This window comes from Staurois parvus, unplaced genomic scaffold (genome assembly GCF_062004578.1).
Source record: "Staurois parvus isolate SC_StPar_1 unplaced genomic scaffold, SC_StPar_1.0 ptg000114l, whole genome shotgun sequence".
Classification (NCBI taxonomy): domain Eukaryota; kingdom Metazoa; phylum Chordata; class Amphibia; order Anura; family Ranidae; genus Staurois; species Staurois parvus.
Window position 1 is genome coordinate 4,052,035 of NW_028317910.1, and position 27,265 is coordinate 4,079,299.

Sequence of the window (27,265 nt, forward strand, 5' to 3'; positions counted from 1 at the left end):
TGGTGTGTTGCCCGCCCATTCATTTGCTTTAATGAAATGCACATTCACACTCATAGGTTAGCACAACAAACAGCAGTGGAAAGGTGTGAACCCAGCAAAACCAGATAGTATTGTACATAGTAAACTTTGAAAACACAATTATTTTCCTAGAATTTTGTTCAAAATATTATCAGAAATGCCATGCATGTCCTGTGTTGTTAGTGATGTCTGGGAGTGTTGGTACTTGTAGTACCTCTGCAGGTGGATGGATGGGAATGGCACAGGTAGTGCTGTGGTTGAGTAGGCAGGATGGCATTACTGTTCTCTGCAGGATGGATGGGGAGGGGGTTAGGCACTGATGAGCCAGGAGGAGGGGTCACAGCCTGAGCCTTCAGCAGAGAGGCAGAGAGCCCCACACACCCACAGGCAGGTGCTGAACAAGGCATGGATGGCTGACAAGAGCCCTGTACGTCAAGCTCCCAGCCAGCCAGGGATTAATGGCAGAGCTCGGTGGAGACCACTGAAAGCTGACCGTCCCTAAATGTCACTGCAAGGAGGACCAGGTCCTGCAGGTAATGTGTTTGCCATGGCACCAAATTCTCCACCTCTGATAGAACTACCTCTGCTGGAATTGAAATTAATTTACTGCTGCAAAAGTTGGCAGAAGGTTGTGCGCTAACATCCGCAGAGGTGCAATAGTCTGCCCTTAGTGCAACAATCTGCAGGGGGCAAAGGTTGGTGACAGCGCAATAGTCTGCAGAATATTTTAGTGGCACTTCACTATGTTACAGTCTGCAACGGGCACAACAGGCAAATAGAGCACTGCAAGCAACTGCAGTTAACAAGCGGTCATATTAATTGCAATTTAATGTACTGTGCAATGTTCTGCAGATGTTTGGATGCAACTAATATTGCAAAAGGAAGGCTTCAAAATGTATTTAGTTATTGACCCACAACGGGGCGGTGGTAAAATCCAAAAGGGATTTTTTAAATTGCAAAAAGAGCCATGACGCACTGACAGCAATGGAACACAAATTTTGTATCTCCATTTTTTACAGGTGTGCACACATGCAAAGAATCCTTTTCAACTGTCTTTAACAAATAGCTTTCAACTGCTAAAATGGTGCATTCTTCATCGTTTGGCGAGTGACAAATGGCGCTCTTTCTTTTTTTAAACAAAATTATCGAAAAATAGCTACAGATATTTCCAAGAAAATGTATTTACATTTGCACTACACCTTTGTTACAACTTATTGACACCAGATGCACAGGAGGTACATCTGCTTGTCAAAGAAAGTTTGTAATAATGTTGTTAGGTTTTAGAAAACATTTTCCCATCTATAACACAACATTTTACATTGATTGTTAAGAAAGTAGTTTAGGAGTAACTGGATACCACTTGATCTATCCCTGGCGGTATGTGGAAAGTGTACTCCGGTTATTAGGTACCCTTATGAAGACTAATGAAGCTGAGAATAGCCATTTTGGCAATGCATTCATAGTGCATGATTGACCAGTGTCATAGCTTGAAACCTTGGCTTATGCAGCCATTAGGGGACTATAAGTCCCAACACCGTGGAGCACTCTGGGACTTGTAGTTGTACTTGACAGCTGGATGGCTGCAGTGCTGCAGTAGCAGATCACTGCGGGTTATGGTAAGAGTTATGTGTATTATGTAACTCATTCAGCCTCTGCACCAGCTTACTGAATAAGCCTGAAAGATTGATGGATTTTGTCCTGCATGTGTTTTATTATTGTTGTTGTTGTCATTTGTGTCTGTTTCGTGCTGTGCTCTAAGCCTGCCAGGTGCACTGACCTTGTGTTGTTCTTCTTGTTTCAGAGCTATGAGTGACAGCGGGTGACAGCAGGTGACACCGAGTGACACATCTGTGATCCTGTCTGCGGTGACTCTGAGCAAGACACTGATAAGAGGGATCAGGTCCCGCGGGAGCTTGCAATCCAACACCGGCAGCTGAGGATGTGAAATATTGATCAGCAGTAGTCTGCGCCATGTCGTGCAGTTCGGGGGAGTGCAGGGGGCTCCCCCTTTACAGCTTCTACACAGCCCCCCCTGCCACGGACCCTATGCATTACTCCTCGGTGTCCCTCGGCCCGGATCCCCCCTTAAACAATGGCTCTGGGTCCCCCTGTTCTGCCCAGGACCCCACACTGCAGGTGAGCGGCCCCACTGGGGGCGTGAAAGAAGGGCACCCGGACTACTCCCCCAAGTGCTTCTACCGCCACTATCTCACTCGAACCAGCATGCAGGGTGACATCTACAACTTCTTGGAAAGACCCAGCGGTTGGCGTTGCTTAATATACCATTTCAATGTGTGAGTACTTTCTTACTTTCCCCCGCCCCACTATCTGCAAATTTGTGGAAAGTCATTGCTGTCCTCTGGTCACCTGAGCCTATTCTAGTGTCCCTCTTATCTCTTTAGCCAGTCTCCTGTCCTCCTCCTGTCTCTATTACACCGATAACACATTTACTATCTCCTCCATTTCCCCATTGTCAGATTGAGAATGCATAATTCAGGTCTCTGCTGGCGGGATTGCTGAGCAGGGGTATTGTCCACTCGGAAAAAAGTCACCAACACACTCTTGCCCTCTGGATAGGTAGACACAAACTTTTCATGTTTTACTGGAGTCAGTCCTACGATTTAAAGTCGATGGAAACCCTAACTGAATGACATTAATTTGCTTTGTGTATCATAAACAAACGCCATTTATGTCATAAACAACTGCTTTCACTTTTTTTAATAGGTTTTGTCATCTTAATGCTGCTGGTGTCTTCCAGCCACCTTCAGCCACTTCCCATCTTCAGGCACTCACTACAGTGTTGGCTGCTCATCATTGCTTTGGACTAACTTCTAATAGTAATAACAGGGGACCATGCCTGCACAATGTGTGTCAGCATGGCCACTTGCTGTGTCCACCAGGGGTGCATATGATAGAATGACAACACAGGAGCACAGTTTGGAGACAGTTGTCACTCTATCACATGAAGCGTCTGAACAAGGACCTTCATGGTAGGATCAACAGGCTTTTTTAAATAAAAGCTACAGATTTGGAATTATTGAAAACAACCTTTAAAATAGTGACATTGTTGAGATTTAATTGACTGGGCTTAGAGTTACTTTAATGACAGCCAGGGAACTAGTATTTTCGACGGAGAACAACAAAAGCATCCCCATTCTATTTACTATGAGGTTTCTTTAAAGTGTCTTCAGCTGGCAAATCTGATAAGGTAAAGCAGGACGATACAGATCACAACTGAGCCAATAGTAATTATTACCTCACTCGGTGTACGTTTTTGGAAACATTGTTTTAAGAGGAGTCCAACTCGTGCTATGGGGGTTTGCCTACAGTGGCCTACAAGAAGGTCTGAGAGACAGAGTATCATACTGGAATAGAAAGCAGGAAAGCCGCACATGCATTGACAGCACGTGTGGTCACACATGACTGCAGCTGCCAACATTGTCATTTCGCTGCCCTCTATGCTTATTACACACAATGTTGCCTCAGCAGACCACACATATATACCCAATGATGGCCTACGTAACCTTTTTACTACATTTTAACTAATGTTGAATTTTAAGAAAAAGGACCAAATTACATTAAGTGATACAAATTATTAAAATAACACACGGGTGGTAGTCAGTCAGTTTTTCAGGCGGACCTGATTAGAAGCTCTATGTTAGTCTGTGGCCATCCAGGTCTGGAAAAAAATGGATAAGGTCTGTGTCCGTTTCTGTTTTTCTGGATCTAGCCATGATGTATCGGAGGTAGTCTAATGTACAAGGCAAGTCCATTTTCATCCAACCAGCTATGGATCCAATACAGGTTCAGAAAGCTGAACGGACATTAATTTCATAAAAGTGCTCTGATTTAGCAGAGAATCGCCTGCTGATTGGACCAGACTGCGCTCACATGAACTGCCATTGATAACATTTGGAAATCTGATTACCCTGCAGTACTTTTTAGCTAAATAGCTCAATTGTACACCTTCCTTTTCTTGTTGAATGATGACTGTTTTCTCATTTGGATGGGTTTGGTATCTACATATGCTAGGTCTTCTTCAGCTGCCCTGAGCAAGTATAGATCATGCATGTTACATTGTTACATAGTTAGTCTGGCTTAAAAAGAGACAAAAGTCCATCCAGTTCAACCATTTAAAAAAAAAAAAGTTATAATCCTATACCCACAGTTGATCAAGAGGAAGGCAAAAAAACCCAGCAAAGAATGATCCAATTTGCTCTTACAGGGGAAAAAATTCCTTCCTGATGCCCCGTGAGGCAATCGGATATTCCCTGGATCAACTTTAGCTATAAATGTTAGTATCCAGTTATATTCTGTGTATCCAAGATAGAATCCACACCTTTTTTAAAGCAATCCACTGAGCTGGCCAGAACCAAGTCTTGAGGGAGTCTATTCCACATTTTCACAGCTCTCACTGAAACCTTCTGTGTTTGGAGATTAAATTTCTTTTCCTCCAGGCGTAAAGAGTGTATGTGTTACTGTAGCTTTAGGGAAGTAGCTTCTGATCCAGCGTGCTGTCATTATTGCAGTATATGGCCAAAAGTTTGACCTGACCATCACACCTACAATATGGCAAAAAAAAGTGTGAACCCCCCTCCAAATAATTGAGTTCAGGTGTCTCCAGTAAAGGGTACTGTTAATACTACAACATACAAAGACATTTTAGACAATTGTGTTCTTTCAACCTTATAGTAACCAGTCTGGAAACAGTCCTTTTCTGTTCCAGACTGACTGTAGACCTGTGTACAAAATCATGTCCATAAAGACATGGTTTGACCAGTTTGGTGCAGAGAAATTCGACTGTCCTGTACAGAATCCTGACCTCAACCCTATCGCATGCCTTTGGGATGAATTAGAACACCAATTGTAGGCCAGGTCTTCTCGTCCGGCATCAGCACTTAACCTTACAAATGAACACAAATTCCCACAGACACACTCCAAAATTTTGTGGAAAGCGTTCCCAGAAAAGCGGAGGATGTTATAGCGCAGAGAGGGGCAGTTCCATATTAATGCCTATGGTTGGGGAATTGGATGGCCAACAAGCTCCTACAGGTGTGATGGTCAGGTGTTCCCAAACCTCTGGTCATGTGGTGTATAAATTGAGTTGTATATGTCCTATTGTCGCTGCTCTCTTACATTAGGGAAGGAGAATACGGTATACCTCCATGATCACTCAGTTCTGTTCGGGGACCTATTTTTGTGTTTTGAGTTTAATTGATCGTTTATTAACATGCACAGAAAGCATACTGATGGAGGGGGGCACTTGTTTTTTACATTTTTAGCACTTTTTCCCCCCAGTTAACAGCTTTGTAAGACCTTTTGAACATTAATTTACCAACTAACCAATGCTATCAGAGCCGGGGTGCAAGGCATATACAGTTCTTTTACTATATATTTTGCCTATAATTTACATAGGCATAGAAGGACAACACAGCAGGAAATTTTTAGATCGACTGTGGTCGCCCTATAATAGGAAGTGGATGAAAGGGGTAATTATATGAGGGATAATTATAATGAAAGCTGCAGTTTTAAAATGATTGAAAATGGCTTTTGAAATGGCATTAACATGCCTAACCTATATCATGTTGTTTTACTGCTGTTAACATGATACCTAAAGGCAGTGAATGTTAAAACAGAAAACCTATTTCTTTGTTGTTCCAATTTTTGTGACAATGGATGATGTTGTTCTGCAAGTGGCAAGTTCACTTTAGGTTAGCAGTGTCCCTGTCTCTCATCCTCTGTAAACAATGTTGGTGCCCACCATCCTGCTGTCCCTGCTGTCATGTGGGCGATAGATCCAGGATTTTCTGATGGTTTCTTGCCAAGTTTTGGGATCGCCCCTCTTTCGAGGACAGCGGGCTCAGGCAGTAATCGCTGAGTGTGGATAAGCTACGTCAACTGGGCAGATGTTCCAGTGAATGGCTGAGATAATCTGAAGCTTTATCCTGGTGTGTGGTGTGCAGGGTGAGGATATTATCAGCTTCTGTGTCCGTTCCACATGGCATCTGATCTGCGAGCCCCTCCACACCCGGTTTGCATTTTGATGCCAATGGATAGTTCCAATTTATCATCGTCTGCCAGCAGGAGAAGGCTTTTAGGTGATGTCACACAGGTTACAAATTTATCAAAATTGAAGCTCAGCTCCAGTCAAAATCGTATAGTCAAACCTTTTTTGGCCATATTTCTCTTGTGGGTCTCAAGAGTATAATTACTTTCAGTCTCCTGTGACCCAGAGTCAGCTGACTGGGCAGAACCGTGGCAGGCTCTGGAAGGATCCTAACAATAATGTCGGGATCCACCCTACTGCCTACCTGACAGCTAATTGCACCTTCCAGTGCATGGCTGAGACCTGGAACCAGCCATGTCCACCCCTTGTCAAGCCTGGTGCTCCAGCGAGCACTGCAGGGGCACAACAGATAGCTCTCCGCTTGGAGCAGACTTGAGATTTGAGCAATCAGAAGTCAAGTGATCTCGGTCTTCAAGCTGATGTGGCACAGCTGCAGCATGGAGGTGAGTAAGTATGTACAGTCCCAGGACAAGGGGTGGGCAGGAGGGGCTGCTGCCCTGGGCGCAAATATTTACTGCAGGAACGAGGGTGCCTTCTTTTACCTTGGGTGCTGAATGACCTAGTCCCAGCACTGTGTATGTATGTTTGGTTTTTCTATAAATATTTTTTAAAGGCCATACTTCTTCTTTAAATGTGAACTCCGAGCTTAACTTCAGTCTTGCACAGTTGTACAGGCTCCTCTGCTGTACTCAGATTGCTTACTCTGATTTCATTGCACACTGTGAGCTTCTTACAATGTGTTTTAAAAGCGACAGCAAGTCAGAGTCCTCTATCAGAAATCACAACCATAATGAAATAAAGAGTTTAAAGCAAGCCACAGATGATGGGGTTTTTTTTCCCAACCAGCTGGTTGAATGAAAACAAATGATCTAATTTCCCCTTCCACACACTTAATGTGGATAGGGGAATCCCTCTCACAGAGCCATTGTACAATGATCAGTGCAAAAAAACAGACAGGCTAGTTGAACAGAAGTTGACCGAGAGATAGATGGAAATTTGTCCAGTCCCTGCTATACCATCTGAATTTCGATCCATCTATGTCCAGTTTAACATGCAAGAAAAGGAAAACTTTTCTTTAGAACACATCAACTTCCAGGTAGTTACCAGCATAATTTCACAGTGATTATGTGGTAATGTGAATTCAGCATTAAGGTGGCACCCTGAATTAGGAGTGAGCTGCTAATCCGGTGTACTTGTATCATACCCTGAGTCTTTGCTGCACACGCCACAGTGTCCCATGTACACCTGTGCTTGGAATGTGATATTTTGAAGGAGACACCACAGAGCATTGTCCAGCAGTCTAGCTCTCCTATCACCTCACTCCCAGTGATAGCATATGTTTCATCCAGATGTTGTGAGAATCCACTTGCATGCACGTCTTTTCTTGACCCTCTCCATACCTGCAGCTAGGTCCCTATGGACACCACCACGCGGACCCAGTCCCCCGTGCTGGGGCACTGACCGCTTAAAATCGAGATATAGATTTGAATTGTTTTCTTACAGATTACTAGAAACCACCCTTATATGTTGATGGGGAATGGGTCGGGGTGGATAGGGAGGGGTATCCTCCTAGAGTTGGGGTGCCTCTTTGTGTTTATCCATGGTGCCATCACTTCTGCATCAAGACCTATTCTGATCGGCATATAACCTGCCCCTTTTATACTAGGGTATCATCTTGTTTTAACAATAAGTGCTAAAATTGTTAGCCTGTACCAAACATCTGAGGCTAGGCTTTATTCCCCTTCCCCCGGTAATATGTATCGATTAATATCTCACTATTGAATACAATTCATGATAGTTGCTTAAGTGGGATGTTTCCCCTAGCAGCTATTGTCTGCATATTCATGAGGCCATGTAAAATCCAATTACTATTTTTAAGCTTTGCACCCAATGATAGTGGGGGATTTTTTGCATTTAGGGTGCAGTGTGTTTATTTTATTACATCTGTCCTTTCAAAATATGGCTCTCTATATATTTTTTTTCCTATATTTTTTCAATATTTGTTATTTTTCCACCAACCAAAATGTAATATTGGTGTACATTCATCTAATCTATAGTGAGATAGAATAATTGAGGCTGTGTTATCCAATTTGTAATAATTTTTTATTATTTATTTACAACAAAAGAAAACAATTGGATCGCGCTTAGTCAAAAGACATGTGCATATATCCATCATATCAAAAACCAGTCCCAAATTAGTGAACCAAGTGTTTGTATGTTTGCTCAGCTGTTTCTATATCTTGGTAAATAAATCATCTCCAAAAAAGTGCTCTACTGTGCTCGACAAATGTGCCCCACACGGACTTACACTCACCCCTATCTGATGACCATATATCTTTAGAATGGTCCTTCACACTTTAAGGATATTCCCAAGAAGCCGGTTGTCTCCAGATCCTGAGCCTGTAACCATCTATCCCCAGGTTGGGCCGTATTGCTTAGCGGGACAATTACCAAAGGGTCAGTGGTCACCGAGCCCTCGCAGATGCAAAAAAATGTTTTTGATGTCACCATGTAAAAGGAAAAAAGAGGAAGAAGGGACATCCCATAATATAAAACTGTACAGTATATTTATAGGGGGTAAATGTGTAAAACTCACTCACAAAAGAATTGCCTATGCCCAACACATGGTGTACTCAGCTTTGTTACTCTTAGATGGAAGCCGCTATACTGAGCACTCCTTGGAGCAGCGTACGCTCCACACAGCGGATGTGACGTCAGCAGAAGTTGCGTCATCAAACCACAACAGGTTTCAATACAAGATCCTCTTCAGGAAGTGCAAAATCCCCCATTTTGGTAACAGTATTTCTACCCTTCAGCCAGATGTTAATTGGATGTAACTGCCTACAACATTGCTGAGTACATTCAGTTTAACATATTTATGGGCTACAAATTAATCAGTTCTAACATTAATCAAGCTTGACCCACAAATGCAAACAAAAATAATAAATGAAAATTAAAATAATAAACTATATGAACCTTCCGTGTTACAAGCGGTATCCCCTAAAAAGGGACATATCCCAAAATAGATGGAACCCAGTCCGGTTCATAGAATGAATAATCTATAATAATACACATATAAAAAATATCTAAAAATGCTAACCCATAATGCCAGCACTAAATACAATAGAAATTTTTGCAAGAAAAAGAAATAACCTCAGTGGTAGCTCTAATTACCATAGGCTTTTTTAATTCCTTTTTAAAAATCTGTCAAAAAACATTTTAAATCTATTTCAATGTTTAACCTTTCAGATGTTAAAGTTTGGAGTTCATATATCCACTTCCTTTAATTTTTTTAAATTTCTCTAACCATATGAGATCCCCACCAATCTTATCTATAACAAAAAAAGAGAGGTATGATGGATCTTTATTATGCACCAATCTGAAATGAGTCGAGGCACTGTGTTTCTGGTATCCCTTCCAAATATTAGTGATGTGTTCACTTACTCTTTTAGTGAGTTTCCCAGTGGTCCTCCCTATATATTGGTGCCCACAGGTACATATTACCATGTAGGTGACAAATCTAGTCTGACAAGTGATAAACGGTTTTATAGTATATTGTTTAAATGTCTGGTGAGACGTAAACGTGGTAGTTTTCTTTTGGCAATTTTTTTGTCTGTCTACATGGGCCACATTTTCCACACCTGAAAGAAAAACCCTCCTGAAAGAGGGAGAGTTTTTTCTTTGGGGATTCCGGGATATTATGAACCAATTTGGTTCTTAAACCTGGGGCCCGTCTATATATAAAGGACAGTTTGTTTGGGAGTATAATTTTTAATATGGGGTCCTTACATACAATGGGCCAGTGTCTTCTAAAGCACTTTTCTAGCTCCTTATATTGTTTATTGAACCCAGTGATGAAGGCAATGTCTTTCCCCTTAATTGTTTCTTTTTCCCTCCCCTCCTGTAAATCTTCCCTATTTAGGTGACCTATTTCTTCTCTCACTTTAGTTAATTCCTCAACTTTATAGCCCTTTTCTTTAAATCTATCTATGACGATATCAGTTTGCTTGATATAATCTTCTTGCAATGAACAATTCCTCCTTATCCTTGTAAATTATCCTTTGGGGATAGATTTTCCATTTCAGATGATGGCAACTTTTCACTGGTATTTACCCATTTCTATCAGTACTTTTAAAGAATGTTTTGGACCTCAATATATCACCATGTTTAAATATGGTAAGGTCCAGGAAGTCTATAGTTTCTGGTTGAATACTAACAGTAAACTTAATTCCATAAACATTAGAATTAATATGTGAGATAAATTGATTTAAAGACTCCCTAGTTCCCTGCCATGCTACCAGGATATCATCAATATATCTCTGGTAAGCATGTAGTTCAGGCCATGCCTTTCCATAAATTTCCTCCTCTTTCCATTTATTCAGGAAAATGTTGGCCACACTAGGGGCATATTTGGCCCCCATAGATACTCCCTTAATTTGATTGTAATTATGGCCATCATACCAAAAGAAGTTGTTAGTCATTGCCAACTCGAGTCCTTTCAGAATAAATTTTCTTTTTAAGGGCCCACTTAACTGCATCACTAGCATGATGTTGCTGAATATTTTTGTATAATGATTCCACGTCTATCGTAACTATTAAACTGGGATCTCCAACCTTAAGACCAGTGATCTTTTGTATAACATATTTGCTATCCCTTAAATAGGAGGTGCTTTTACTTACTACAGGTTGGACGTACAGATCTAAATGCTCCCCCAGCCTTGCAAAAAAGGGAATCTATCTCACTAAGATGTTTACAGGATCTGGAGACAACCGGCTTCTTGGGAATATCCTTAAAGTGTGAAGGACCATTCTAGAGATAGATGGTCATCGGATAGGGGTGAGTCCACGTGGGGCACAATTGTCGAGCATAGTGAAGCACTTTTTTGGAGATAATTTATTTACCAAGATAAAGAAACAGCTGAGCACACTTACAAGCACTTGGTTTTTGCTATGTTGGATATATGCACATGTTTTTTGACTAAGCGCGGTTCAATTGTTTTCTTTATTAATTTATTGTGATTTTTGAACACAAGTAGGGACTGCTGCAAAAGGTCTATTTGTTTTGTTGATTGTGGCACATCCATTCAGCACATGAGCACTTTTTATTATTTATCTGTTACAACAAAATATATCTGCCAAGTAGGCCGTTAATCCGGAGCCGTCCAATGAAGTTGTTGGCTCTGCTATTGGAATCATCCAATCAGTGAGAGCTAGCCTCTTTTTAATCAGCCTGGATATGGCAGTCATCACTTCCTGAAGACGCCGGCAGGCGAAACGTACATCAAAGCGCGACTCCGTTACTTTCGGGTTCCAGTGATGTCACATCCGGCCCAGCGAGAGCGAGGCTTGGAACACATGTCGGCCATTTTCGGATCACATAGGCTGTACATACTGGTGGCAGTTAACAAGGCACTTGTACATGTAAGTGCATAGTTTTCTTTTATTTATTCATTACAATTAATAAATGCTGCAATTAGAACAATATAATCTATCTGGTTTATTGGAGCTGCTTGGAAACATTCCTGTAAAGGCAAGGAGAGCCTGATACAGAGTATTCATCCATTGTTGGTTCACTGGAAATCTCTTGACCATTTCCTTGTGGCTATGTTCTGCGGTATGTCGGCGACTGGGAGGAACACCTTAGGATAGCCAGAGGCTGACCTTTCTGCATACACTATCAAAATGTGTTTTTGACTGCCTTTGCAAGGGTCAAATAAGTTTGGTGAGTGAGCAATTCACCTATTCTTTCTGGCACGTGGTGAAGAGACATGGACTCATGGCTCACAGCACTGCGTCCTAAAAAGACTGTCACTTTTTTTAATGTGGTATCACATTTATTGTTATAGACATTTTGTGGGAGGTTATAAAACCACACTTATAGAGTTACTTCACTTTTTAGGGGCAGCTGTGAATCCACACTGCTGTCACAGTGTGGGCACAACATTAATTTTATTTAGCACACTAATACTAGGCGCCATAATAATACAGTTTTATTTTTTGTTTACTTATTTACATATTATTGGCCAGCCTATGTTTAAATGGGCTGTTGCCCATATAGATCATTAACTTTTAGGCATCATTAGCAGGTTAAATTGTCTACACTTTCTGTATCATCCAATATGGATTTATTTGAGTACATTCATTCTAGGGATTTTGATCTCAATGAATGTTTTACAGAAAGTGGAGAATCAGATGTAGATCTGGAACAAGGCTTCAGACAAATTCAAAGAATTATGGAAAAAATAAATAAGGACCTGGTGGGACATAACTACACTTGAGAAATATATTAACCGCTAGCCTACAGGGCACTTATACCCCCTTCCTGCCCAGGCCAATTTCCAGCTTTCAGCGCTGTCGCACTTTGAATGACAATTGCGCGGTCATACAACACTGTACCCATATGAAATTTTTATCATTTTTTTTGTGACAGATAGAGCTTTCTTTTGGTGGTATTTAATCACCTCTGGGTTTTTTATTTTTTCCTTAAACAAACTAAAAACCACTGAAAATGTTTGAAAAAAAACGTTTTTTCTTAGTTTTTGTTATAAAATTTTGTAAATAAGTGATTTTTCTCCTTCACTGATGTGATCTAATGAGGCTGCAGTGGTGGGCACTGATAGGCTGCACTGATGGACACTGACAGGTGGCACTGATGGGCACTGATGAGGAGGCACTGGTAGGTGGCACTGATAGGCAGCACTGATAGGCAGCACTGATAGGCGGCACTGACTGGCACTGTTAGGCGGCACTGACACGGCACTGATAGGCGGCACTGACACGGCACTGATAGGCGGCACTGACTGGCACTGATAGGTGGCACTGACTGGCAGTGATTGTCATTGATAGGTGGCACTGATGGGTGACACTGAAAGGAAGCTCAGATGGGCACTGATATGTGGCATTGATGTGCACTGGTAGGCACTGACATGTGGCATTGATGTGGCACTGATGGGCACTGGCACGAGGCACTGGTGAGCACTGACCCAAGGCACTGATGGACACTGACAGGTGGCACTGCTGGGGCTACACTGATCATCAGGGCACACTGATCATCAGTGCCCTGATGATCAGTGTACATGTCCCCTCCGCGGAAAGCCAATTACCGGCTCTACTCTCCTCTCAAGCTGTCAGCGTTACAGCTCGAGAGGAGAGCAATGCCGATAACTGGCATTTCCCTGTTTACATGTGATCAGCTGTGATTGGACACAGCTGATCACATGACCGAGTCGACATCTTCGGCTCTTTCCGTGATCGGTGATCCGCTGTGTCGCATGCGCGATGAGAATGGGAGGACGTCATATGACGTCCTCCCAGAATAAGAGAACCACCTTGTGCCCGTCATTGGACTATATGGCGGGCGGGAGGTGGTTAAAGAACAAATCACCCCAAGCAGTCTAAGATGGGATTTGGGCCCAAATGATGGCCTAGAAAATGAAAATCTATCCAAAGACTAGTTGCAGTTTTTCAAGCAGTGCGAGTTAAAGCTGATGAATTTGATTGTCCATAGGAGAAAGGTAAAAATAGGCCAATCAGATTCACAGCTGAAAGCACTGAAAGAAAAAATGCAGACACACTTAGAGAATCCTGAGTATAAAAACAAAAGTGATAGAATACAACAGCACCTCAAAAAACAGGACCTTGAGGTATCGTGGAGATATCAAAGATTATAAAGAGAATAAGATAAGTGCCAAGAGTCGGGGGCTGGGAATGTTGAGGATCCCAAGGACGAATCCTATAAATCAATGCAAGGAAATATAGATAAGGATACTCCTGCAAAAAAACAAGAAGCCTCAGGAATTAAGGCATAACCCCCCAAAAGGGAAAAATAGTTCAAAATGTGGGGGACTACACCTAAAACACCCATACTCCTAGGTTTGAAATACCCACTTATAATAGATTCGACCTACTGAGGGACCCATCCCCAGAGGACTACATTGCCCCTTATCCCCAGTCTGGAGGCCCCCAATCCTTTAGGCCCTATAGAGAAAGAGGAAGGGGTAATACTAAAGGTAGGAATAGGGGACACTATCATCCACAGCAGCCAGGGGGGCAAGCAAGGGGGTGGAAAGAACCCTATCTGATCCCAAAATTTGGTCCCACTCAAAGGGGAGAATACCATCAGCCACCCAGAGCCTAAAATCATCCCTACCCCATTACATTCATCCAACCCCAGACCAAAAAGGAGGAGGGGATGTAGAGGGGGGCAAAAGAAAAAGGAAAAGACAAACTTAGAATCAGGCATCTGTAATTTAACATCTATCGAGTTTACACATGAGGAATTAGCTTTATTAAATGAGGGATTAAAGTTTGCTCCAAGCAAACATCTTGACAAATTCAAGGCATTTACTGATGTGAAAAGGTTTGCTAGAAAGCTTAATATGAAAGTTTTTCTTAGAAAATCCCCATAAAGGAAAACAGAGTGTAAGTGATGAGTGCTCACATACGGATTTAAGGATCAAGTCCACATCTAACCCCAAAACTTCTAATTAACAGTATATAGAAGTTTTTAAAAACATGTTCCAGGAAGATATATCTAATATTTCGGTAAACAGATCCAAAATTAATTCCAAGAATATATGGGAGGCAATTAAGTCCCTAGAAAGAAATAAAGACATAGTAATTAGATCTGCCGATAAGGGGGGAGGCTTAGTAATCTTATCTAAAGCACAATACGAGGAGGAAATGCAGTGGATACTACAGGATACTACCACATATAAAAAATTAAAAGGAGACCACACTAATAAATTAAAAGGTAAATTAACAAAATTAATTTAAAAGGGGAGTAAATATGGTATTCCAAATAAGAAGGAGGCGAAATATCTATTACCTAAAGTACCCAGGCTAGGTTATATATCAGGTCCCAAATATACACAAAAATCCAACTAACCCTCCAGGAAGACCTATAATAATAGTATATTAAGAGTCATTGACATAACAGTACAAACTTTGTTGGTCACAGTGGATATGGAATCCCTCTACACAAATATAAAACAAGCGGATGTCCTGCAGGCCACTAAATGAGCACTTCATAAATACTCCAATCTAGCACCCCCTCAGAAAAAATTAGAAGGGTTAGAGATGGCTATGACCAATAACTACTTCTGGTACAATGGAGAATTCTTCACCAAATTAAGGGAGTAGCCATTTGAGCTAGATATGCCCCAAGTGTTGCTACCATCTTCCTTAATAAATGGGAGGAAGAAGAAATGTTCCATAGAGATATACCGCAATTAAAAATGTACAGGAGATATATTGATGATATCTTCATTATTTGCAAGGGAGGACCACAGCTGCTGAAGACCTTTTTAGAGTCCATGAATGCCAATGTTTATAGTATTACATTTACTAGTAATATTTAGAGGAAGGCCATTAATTTTTTGGATCTGGAAATTTTCCGAAATGACAAAAGTCTAGACACGAGAACTTATCTTAAAGATACAGACAGAAACTGGTATATCTCCAAAAGAAGTTGTCATCACCCTAAATGACTGAGAGCAATCCCCAAGGGTCAGTTTATGAGGATAAGGAGAAATTGTGGTAGGAAGGAGGACTATAAACAGCAATCAGAGAAACTACTGAATAGATTCCTGGAGAAAGGATACAAAAGAGCAGAGTTGGAACAAATAAGAGATCAGGTTGGAAATATGGATCAGGATATATTGCTGGTACCCAAACCCAAGAAAAGCTCAGGCATAGATCTAGCATTTATAACGGGCTTCAATATACAGTATAAGGAACTAGAGAAGATCATTTGTAAAAATTGTCCCATTCTTTTGAGGGACCAAACTCTGAAACAAATCCTTCCACAAAGGCCCACATTTATATATAAAAAGGCATTGGGGCTGAGGCATATCATCTCCAAGAATGTGGTGGAACCCCCAAGGAGGCCCCCCATGTTCTTGGATACCACAGGCTCCTTTAAATGTGGGAAATGTAAGGCATGCAAGACAGTGAGAGATAGGAGTAAAAGGATTGACTGCTTTACATATGGGTGTAGGATTATAACTTTTTTTTTTTTATGGTTGAACTGGATGGACTTTTGCCTTTTTTCAGCCAGGCTAACTATATAACTATGTAACATCACGTGACAGGAGAAACTTATGCTATCAAAATTCATCACGTGTGATTCGAGATACGTCACCTATTTACTCACAAGGAAACGGTCCACGTGTATTAGAGAACACATTAAAAATATCAAGAAACATTTTTGACTAAAACATAATAAAGACCCCAGTTATCTTCAATTCTGGGGAATAGATAAGGTCTCCAAACACTGGAGGGGTACAAATATGAACATATAAGTTTCCCAGATGGAAACCCAATGGATTCATAGATTACATACGCTGGACCCAAGGGGTCTAAATCGAGATATAGATTTGAATTGTTTCTTACAGATTACTAGAAACCACCCTTATATGTTGATGGGGAATGGGCCAGAGTGGACAGGGAGGGGTATTCTCCTAGAGTTGGGGTGCCTTTGTGTTTTTCCATGGTGCCATCACTTCTTCATCAAGACCTATTCCCATCGGTATATAACCTGCCCCTTTTATACTAGGGTATCATCTTGTTTTAACAATAAGTGCTAAAATTGTTAGCCTATTCCAAACATCTGAGGCTAGGCTTTATTCCCCTTCCCCCGGTAATATGTATCGATTAATATCTCACTATTGAATACAATTCATGATAGTTGCTTAAGTGGGATGTTTCCCCTAGCAGCTATTGTCTGCATATTCATGAGGCCATGTAAAATCCCATTACTATTTTTAAGCTTTGCACCCAATGATAGTGGGGGATTTTTTGTATTTAGGGAGCGGTGTGTTTCTTTTATTACATCCGTCCTTTCAAAATATGGCTTTCTATATATTTCTTTTCCAATATTTTTTAATATTCCACCAACATTAATTTAATATTAGTGTACATTCATCTAATCTATAATGAGATAGAATAACTGAGGCTGTGTTATCCAATTTGTAATAATTTTGTTATTATTTATTTGTATTTTATTGTATTTGAATTTTAGTTTTTGTTTTTAATGTTGTTTTATATGATGTTTTGTATATTCAAAACTTTGTCTGAATTGTTTTAATATTGCTGAAAACATGCACACCTTCATGGGTAAGGTTGTTGTACAAGTATTTACCGCGGCAGTATGTGCAACCTGTTACAACAAAAGATATCTGACAAGTCGGCCATTAATCTGGAGTCGTCCAATGAAGTTGTTGGCTCAGCTATTGGAGTCATCCAATCAGTGAGAGCTAGCCTCTATTTAATCAGCCCAGATATGGTGGTCCTCACTTCCTGAAGACGCCGACAGGCAAAACTTACGTCGAAGCGTAATTCCATCACTTCCAGGTTCCGGTGAAGTCACATCCGGCCCAGTGAGAGCGAGGCTTTGAACATACATCGGCCATTTTCAGATCACATAGGCTGTACATACTTGTGCTGGTTAACAAGGCACCTGTACATGTGAGTGCATAGTTTTCTTTTATTTATTCACTACGACCAATAAATGCTGCACTTAGAACGATATAATCTATCTGGTTTCTTTGAGCTGCTTGGAAACATTCCTCTAAAGGCAAGGAAAGCCTGATACAGAGTATGCATCCATTGTTGGTTCACTGGATATCTCATGACCATTTCCTTGGAGCTACGTTCTGCAGTATGTCTGCGACTGGGAAGTATACCCTAGGATAAGCCAGAGGCTGACCTTTCTGCATACACTATCAAAATGTGTTTTTGACCGCTTTAACCGGCGTCAAATAAGTTTGGTGAGTGAGCAATTCACGTATTCTTTCTGGCACGTGATGAAGAGACATGGACTCATGGACTGTCACTTTTTTTTAATGTGGTATCACGTTTATTGTTATAGACATTTTTTGGGAGGTTATAAAACCAGACTTATTGATATTGGTCTTGTCACATATAGAGATGGTTTGATTTTATGTTCTTCTGAAGCACAGCACCTACCTATTCATAATTGATATATGTATAGGTGTTACTTCACTTTTTAGGTGCAGCTGTGAATCCACACTGCTGTCACAGTGTGGGCACAACATTAATATTATTTAGAACACTAATACTAGGCGCTATAATAATACAATTTTATTTTTTGTTCGCTGACCGCTCAGGAGGGAGGCAGCGGACCGCTTTCCTCACTATGCATGAGACATGTCTGACTGTCATTACATTCCTCTCTGTTGGTTACTCTTAGCAACTACATGTTCTCCGCTTCACCCCATGTGTGCTTAACAGGCCCTGTTCTCTTCCATACACTGTTACCATCCCTTTAGAATAACTTCAGACCAGGTTTGAAACAGTTAAAGAACACTTTACTTGAAGCCTCTGCAACAGTACATTCCATGAACATTCATGTCCATAACTAGCTATTTCTAGGCTGCCCAGGCATAGCTTTGGAGGTAGATGTCCATACATGGCAAAGTCCTTAGCAGGTAGGTTCCCTTAAGGCTGTAGTGATCACAGGTTACTCCTGATTGCATTGTCTTCTTCTCCCATGCTGTCCCCCAGCTCCCAGCCTCTTCAAGCTCTTGCTCTCCCCTATTCATATGCTCACAAGGTGAAGGGCAGAGCCCGAAATAAACCTCAGGAAACTGCAGAACCAGAGTAAAACCTTCCCCACCTGGGCAGTGTTGAATCCCTACCTAGCAGTAAACAAACCTGTCTAAAATTAACTATCACAGCAATGTTTCTCTGACATAAATATACCATAGGGAGAGAGGTACAGGCTGCCACACTGTGTCTGAGCACTTTTTAGCATCTGGGGGAAAAAAAAGGAAAGTATTTACAAAGAATTAATAGACTGAATCTGTCAGGTCATGAAGACATAAAATACAGCCATCAAGAAGGAGAAAGGGTTAATTTCCATAATGCTTTAACACAAGTGCGGTAATGGGCGTTTTGCTGTGTGTTAATGTTCGCTATTTTAATGCAGCCATTTGAAAACAATGGCCTGCCAATGCACCCAAAACAGGAAAAAAAGTGTTTACTAATGCACCACAACATACTACTGTTAAATAAAATAAGGAAAAACCTCAGCACAATCACCCAAACAAATTAGTGGAAAAAACAAAAGTATAAATCACTTATCCTTACAAATCCCAAAATATGTCCCAATTCTTAAGGGTTCCTATGTGTATAACTGATACTGGTACTGCTGCCCACACCATTTGTGTTCCCACAGATAAAAAATAAATATTGCAAATTAAAAAGTGCCGCGCAGTACAAATGTTATTAGTGCTAAATCATAAAGTGCCTATATAAAATATACCATATGCTACTAAGAAACAGTATTTCAGTCCCAAATATACATAATATAATTAATTAGACATGCATATATAATATGCATTAATAGCAGATTCCGTATGTAAAAACAATTACATGTATACCCAAATACATCTATGTGATTAAATAAACGTGTATAAAATATGCATTTATAACTCAGTGTTTTTAAAAAAAAAATGTAAGTGAGAACCATTCACTATGAAACAAAGTCCCAAGTGCCCATATATTCTCATAACAATCCTTATTAAGCAAAAATCCAACCGTGTCAATTGTTACTTCTGCATTCTGCATTAATCCTTTTCCATTTTATATTATCACCATGTGTCGATATCCCTTCACAAACAATGGTATGCTCTCACATTAACCATAGCCCTCACCAGTAGGTCTGTATGTGCTTGCCCCTTGTAGTGGGGTCCCCTATATCACAGATGAAATGGTTTCTTTCCATCCACTGGTTCTTCCCAATCCATATCCATCCTTTGCAATCCTTGGGTTGATTTTGGTAATACATTCAAAATAAAAAAGGAAATACAGTGCCTTGAAAAAGTATTCATACCCCTTGAAATTTTCCACATTTTGTCATGTTACAACCAAAAACGTAAATGTATTTTATTGGGATGTTATGCGATAGACCAACACAAAGTGGCACATAATTGTGAAGTGGAAGGAAAATGATAAATGGTTTTCAACAATGTGGCATGCATTTGTATTCAGCCCCCCTGAGTCAGTACTTTGTAGAATCACCTTTCGTTGCAACTACAGCTGCAAGTCTTTCTGGGGATGTCTCTACCAGCTTTGCACATCTAGAGAGGGACATCTATGCCCATCTTTCTTTGCAAAATAGCTCAAGCTCTGTTAGATTGGATGGAGAGCTTCTGTGAACAGCAATTTTCAAGTCTTGCCACAGATTCTCAATTGGATTTAGGTCTGGACTTTGACTGGGCCATTCTAACACATGAATATGCTTTGATCTAAACCATTCCATTGTAGCTCTTCCTGTATGTTTAGGGTTGTTGTCCTGCTGGAAGGTGAATCTCCGCCCCAGTCTCTTTTGCAGACTCTAACATGTTTTCTTCTAAAATTGCCCTGTATTTGGCTTCATCCATCTTTCCATCAACTCTGACCAGCTTCCCTGTCCCTGCTGAAGAAAAGCATCCCCACAATATGATGCTGCCACCACCATGTTTCACAGTGGGGATGGTGTGTTCAGGGTGATGTGCAGTGTTAGTTTTTCACCACACATAGCATTTTGCTTTTAGGCCAAAAAGTTCAATTTTGGTCTCATCTGACCAGAGCGTCTTCTTCCACATGTTTGCTGTGTCCCCCACATGGCTTCTTGCAAACTGCAAACAAGACTTCTTATGGCTTTCTTTCAACAATGTCTTTCTTCTTGCCACTCTTCCATAAAGGCCAGATTTGAGGAGTGCACGACTAATAGTTGTCCTGTGGACAGATTCTCCCACCTGGGCTGTGAATCTCTGCAGCTCTTCCAGAGTTACCATGGGCCTCTTGGCTGCTTCTCTGATGAATGCTCTCCTTGCCCGACCTGTCAGTTTAGGTGGACGGCCATGTCTTGGTAGGTTTGCAGTTGTGCCATACTCTTTCCATTTTCGGATGATGGATTGAACAGTGCTCCATGAGATGTTCAAAGCTTCTGATAATTTGTTATAACCTAATCCTGCTTTAAACTTCTCCACGTTATCCCTGACCTTTCTGGGATGCTCCTTGGCCTTCATGTTGCTGTTTGTTCACTAATGTTCTCTAACAAACCTCTGAGGGCTTCACAGAACAGCTATATTAATACTGAACTTAAATATCACACACGTGGACTCTATTTACTAATTAGGTGACTTCTGAAGGCAATTGGTTTCACTAGATTTTAGTATCAGAGTAAAGGGGGCTAAATACAAATGCATGCCACACTTTTCAGATATTTATTTGTAAAACAAATTTTGAAAACCATTTATCATTTTCCTTGCACTTCACAATTATGTGCCACTTTGTGTTGGTCTTTCATATAAAATCCCAATAAAATACGTTTATGTTTTTGGTTGTAACATGACAAAATGTGGAAAATTTCAAGGGGTATGAATACTTATTCAAGGCATTCTATAGTGCTCTCCAACTAAAAACTTCTATTTATTAAAGTGGTTGTAAAGGTTCAAGGTTTTTTACCTTCATGCATTCTATGCATGAAGGTAAAAAACCTTCTGTGTGTAGCATCCCCCCCCCTAATACTCACCTAAGCCCCTTCTCGATCCAGCGATGTGCACTGGAGTCTTGGCTATCCCTTTTTGTGCACAAATCTGGTGCACACAATACATAGGCGTGGATAGCTGAAACTTAGCACTAGTAACGCTTGTACTACGCGGCACTTTTTCATTTACATTATAACGTACTACTGTTAACTTAGTGTGTTGGGGTACCATTCATTAATGCATTCATCTTAGCGGACCCTAAATGTTGTATTTCTGATTTCTATTGGTGATTGGCTTCGAGAGAAGTTATTGTAATTATTATGAGAACTTAAAGTGGAACTGCACTGCATCCGAGTGCCACAAACCAAAAATGCTATATAATTATTTTTAATATTCAAAACAAACCCATCCATCCATCCATGTCTTCATGGTTTATTTTGCTGAGAAATTATTTTGAAAAACACCTCCTGGCATTTCTGGCAGTGGCCATCTTGAGTATGGGCAGATGATTCATGTAGCAGTTACTTCCTGGAATCCTTCGGTCCTTAGCTCAGGCATTGGCTGAGCTGAAAACTGTACCTCCCCTCCTGAAGACTCCTGGGATGTATAGCATCATTTGCCTAGGCATGTAAACCAGGAAGTAAATGAACGGATGCAAAAAAAAGGTTAAACCAAATAAATATGATATACCTTCCTATCTATTTACTAATGATAGCAGCATAAGGATTAGAAATAGTCGATGTTAATTGAGAGAGTGAAGTTCCAATTTAAAGTAACCCCTAACTGAATGATATTTTCATAATCAATTATCATTTCTTTCAAAATAAAATTTTTCGTTTCACTTTTTTCATCCTTTGTTGCATCTTAACTTTGCTAATCTCCTGCATCCTCCTTGCAGCCACTTTCTGTCTACATGCACTCCAGAGTTGGCCCCCCCGGGCATTTCTCAGGGCAGGTTTCTTGATAGTGGCAACATTGGAGCATGTCAGAGTAATGTGTAATGACAATGTGACAGGGTAACAACATACAAATACAACTTGAATACACGGACGGAGTGTTGTCACCCTATTACAGGAAGTAACTGAGCAAGGACCTTCATGGTAGTGAAAACATTGAAAACAACTTTTGAAATGAGAAAAATTGGTCAAGCTTATATGAGATTTTATTGGTTGGGTTTACATATATTTTAAGAGTAAACGTCATGAATAGATATAATTGAACAATTTAACATGTAAAATATACTTTATTACAGAATATATACTAAAATCACAGACAATATACTAAAATCATAGAACTCTCTACATCTGCAGCTCCTGGGTGGGTGAGGGGAGTAAAAGTTTTGCAAAATGGAGCAGAAGAGTCCTTCCCACCTGCCTGGTCTGCTACAGTGTACTAGGCTTACATGTGTTAGCATGTGTTGTGTTGTGTATTAACATGCGTTGCATTAGGGAAACCCATTTAATTTGACCAAAAATCATGTAAGCAGAATTTTCTGCAACACACTGCCACCCGACAATCTGCACTGCAACACACGCCTGTGGACAAAGTGCCTATAAATGGCACAGGTACCCACCGACTCATGTAACATGTGTTGCCTAGTGTGATGGTAGGGTACACTAACATGTACATTACCGCATCGCTGTAGTGCAAATGGGTTTTAACTGGTGGATTGATGTTAGGATGTCCTGGCACTATTTATTTCCCTCCGTATAATTTCTTTAACTCCTTACACCAGAACTAAGAAGAAGGAAAAATGTAAACATGTTAAAATTGAATGAGGCACCTGTTAGCAGCAGATAATTATGGTGTTAGAACTTGCTTACTGCTCTTTGTTGAGCTTATAAAAGTGAATGTTTTCTTATGAAATCAGGCTGACATCAGATGGATAATTTCATCTTCATGTCTGACAGCAGAAAGCAAACAGCTACATACTAAGCTGGAATGTATGTATGGGAATTGCTATATTGTATTTCTCTTCAACCAGTCTTGTGATCCCGGCAGGTATAAAGACCTCACTTTTCTCCACTTCAGTTAGCAATACAGGATGGTCACCAACCCGCCCCCATCCTTCCCATTGGATAACAAAGTAGCAAGGTCACTCTTATGAGTTTAAGGCCTAAAGCTCACTGGGTGTTTAGCACTTCTGAGTGAGGCTCTGGTGTTTAGGTGCAGGTTAAAAGTACAGGCGCACCTTCCAGCCCCACTGCTGGCAGCCTATATAACTATATGAGAGGCTGACTGACGGCCACTGTGGCTGGATGGTGCACTGATCAGTACTTACGATTAGGACAGTATGCACCCAGGGACAAAGGTCTGTGTTCCAGGCATTCGTCCCAGCGCACATACTGCTCTAAACATTAGTACCGCTCAATGCACCATCTAGCTGCAGCAGCTGTCAGTCTCTCTGGACAGTACGCCTGTACCTTCCTCCAACATCTACATCCCAAAGCCTCATGCAATGGGGCTAAACACCCACTGTACATTAGGTCTAAGTATACGTGTAGCCATTGGATGTTTTCCTTCATTTCCTGACAGTGAAACAGTTCCTGATATGGAAAAGTGAGGGAAAATCTTTGGATTGAAGCCCTAGATAGCAGTAAAATCTCATAGAGAATAATGTGAGTTGTAATGTCATGCATGCCAGCACAACAGCAAATGCAGGACTAAAAGGCACTAGTTTGAATGGGGGCTTAGTAATCTGATCCTTCCCCACTTTCCCACAAAATTAAAAAAGTTTTGGCTGGATGAACACCTTAAAGGATAAGTTCACCTTTTGACTAAAAATAATAAATGCATATTTATTATTTTTGGTTGCAGGAGCTTGTTAAGCACTGCACCTGCAGTCAGCAGATCGCTGGTGCCATGCAGGTCTCCTGCAGACCTGTCATTATATCTGCTTGCCCATACTGGATGTACGAACAAGCAGATATACTGACAGAGGAAATCAATGAACTACCACAGCTCCCCACAGCGCTGTGGTAGTTCATTGAGAACTACAAGTCAACAGTCACTAAGCCTGTCGGGACTTGTAGTTCATTAATTCACAGAACTCTGTGAGTGAATGACGCCGTGTTTTTTTTTTTTTTTTTTATCAGCTGCCTCATGTACCAGTGCTGTCACAGGAGAGGAAGGGAAGAAAGTAAATATCTGTACTCAGAAATATCCAATGCTTTGCCATGCATGGGGAAAACATAGGTCCGCCTCAAGGGATGTTTCACCTGCTTTATTCCTTGTTTTGCAGTCAATGGGAATACCTTGTGAGTGTATTCCAACCTCTGTGCAGTACAGCATAGAGTGTCTCTGACTGTTTTCACCAGGGCAGGATGAAAAAGTGAACAGAAAACTCTGAAAGACAGCAGTACAAATCTTATAGAAGCTCTGACTCTTCCTCTTTACTCAAAGATTTCAATTGCTGTCTGTATCCCATGTTTAAACAATTTCCCCTAACTTCCTGTCCAAAAGACCACAAAAACAGTGGTGTCCCTAGGCAGGTGGGGGGGGGTGCGTGCTGCACCGGGTGACACCTATCGCACGGGGTGACACTGGACCCGCTCCAGGAAAAGGTAAGTTTTAAAGCAAGCCGGCAATCCCCGCAGGATGGATCGGATCTGCAGATTGGGGAGCATAATGGATCGGATCCAGGGGCGGACTTAGCATTTGAAACTCGGGCACTGCCTTTTTCATAGGCTTTTTTGAGTTTGGGCAAGGACACAGGGGCCCCATGATCCCCTATTGCCCGGGGGCCCCATGAGTTTTCAGTCTGCCCCTGATCGGATCCACTCAATCTGCAGATCCGATCCATCCTGCGGGAATCGTCGGAGGGGTAACACCAAGTGTTACTGAACCGGGTGACACCAACCCTAGGGACACCCTGCACATAAGAAATAAGTATAAAAACTGACATCAGTGAAACATGTATATAGACGTTCTCTGCTTTGACACGCTACAAATAAAACACTCCACATAAAACCATAATAAATACTTCTGCTGTTAGGTTGAACTTCCTGTCTTGTACACAAAGCACTATTCAGATACATGTTATCTCTGTCATCATTCTAGAAGCAAATTGACTCAGCCTAACTAAATAGGAAAATGACTAGGCTTAAATTAGAAGGCAATCCTTAAGCCTTCCCGCTGTCAAAGAACTAATATCCCCAGCATGACCAAAAATCATGAGCTATATTATATGGACAAAATGATATGCCCCCTCCTCTAAATTATGGTATTCAGATAGTTCCAGTGACAGTTCCCTTAATATTACAATTGTGTTCTTCCAACCTTGTGGTAACAGCTTGGGGAAGGTCCTTTTCTGTTCCAGCATTACTGTCCTCTTTTGTATAAAGCAAGCTCTATAAAGAAATCATTTGACCAGATTGGTGTGGAGGAACTCAAGTGGCCTGCACAGAGCCCTGACCTCAACCCTATTGAATACCTGAAATGTTAGGCTCCATGTACACGGGACACTTCTGAACGATGGAAACTGACTGCTGGAAAATGTAGGTTAAAAAAACGTCTGTTTAGCCACGTTTGCATACCACATTTATGCATGTTTGAGTGTTTTTTAAAGATAACCTCAAGAGACTTTCCAAAATGCCCAGAATGCACTGAAAAACAGTAAAAAATTAACTATTTCAGACATTTAGAGAGAAATAGAGAGAGCAGAAGCAGAGAGAGCAGTATTAGTTGAAATTAGCTGTCTTTTTTTTTTGTGGTTTTTGGATGTGTTCCAGCTCATTTCTGTGCAGAAATTATTGCAGCAGTGTCTAACGCTTTGCATTCATTTTTCATAATGAAAAAAGGATCTGGACAGCGCCTGGAAATGGAATGGAGTTAAAAAAAAAATTCCAAACACAAATGCTTATAAACGTGGTTAGCCGTGTTTGCAAGCATTTGGTGTTTGAAACACTGATAAAATCTACTCCTGAATGCAGGTTTGGTGCGTTCAAAAAAAGACTGTAAACTCAACTGCCTGTAAACGACATAGTGTACATGAACACATAGGAAAACATTAGGGAGAGTTCAGCGGCTGCTAAAAAAAATGCAGAAAAGCTCCTGAACGTCAGTTTATCAGCTGCAATGTACATGGAGCCTTAATGCTAATTGTGTTCCAGGTTATCTTACCCAACATCAGTACATGACTTCACAAATTCCCACAGACACACTCCAAAATCTTGTTGGAAGCCTTATTTTATTTATTTATTTATCACAGGTACTTATATGGCGATATCAGTTTATGCAGCTCTTTATATATTGTATATATTGTAAATTCACATCAGTCCTTGCCCTCAAGGAGCTTACAAGGCCCATAACTCATACATACACATACTAGGGCCAATTTAGACAGGAGCCAATTAACCTACCAGTGTGTCGTTGGATTGTGGGAGGAAACCGGAGTACCTGGAGGAAACCCACACAGGCATGGGGAGAACATGCAAACTCCAGGCAAGTAGAAGCCTTCCTAGAAGAATGTAGGCTGTTATAGCCACACAGGCAGGGGCGGACTGACCATTCGAGCACTCGGGCACTGCCCGAGGGCCCGGGGTCAGTAGGGGGCCCCATGAAATGCCCCTGGTACCTTTTTTATAGGCTTTTTTGAGTGTGGGCAAGGACACAGGGGCCCCATGATCCCCTATTGGCCGGGGGCCCCATGAGTTGTCAGTCCGCCCCTGCACACAGGGTTGTA

The 27,265-nt window shown here is 41.1% G+C and overlaps 1 protein-coding gene across 1 annotated transcript in view; it reads left to right on the forward strand.

Annotated features, from left to right (window-relative positions):
• Positions 1 to 410: 410 nt before the first annotated feature.
• LOC149467385 (potassium voltage-gated channel subfamily KQT member 1-like) overlaps positions 411 to 27,265 on the forward strand; it is a 108,340-nt gene continuing 81,485 nt past the window's right edge. Inside the window, exons 1-2 of the mRNA XM_089671883.1 lie at positions 411 to 551; positions 1,820 to 2,312. Coding sequence (XP_089528009.1) covers positions 1,990 to 2,312 — 323 coding nt within the window. The 5' untranslated portion in view covers positions 411 to 551; positions 1,820 to 1,989. The remainder of the gene's footprint in view (positions 552 to 1,819; positions 2,313 to 27,265) is intronic.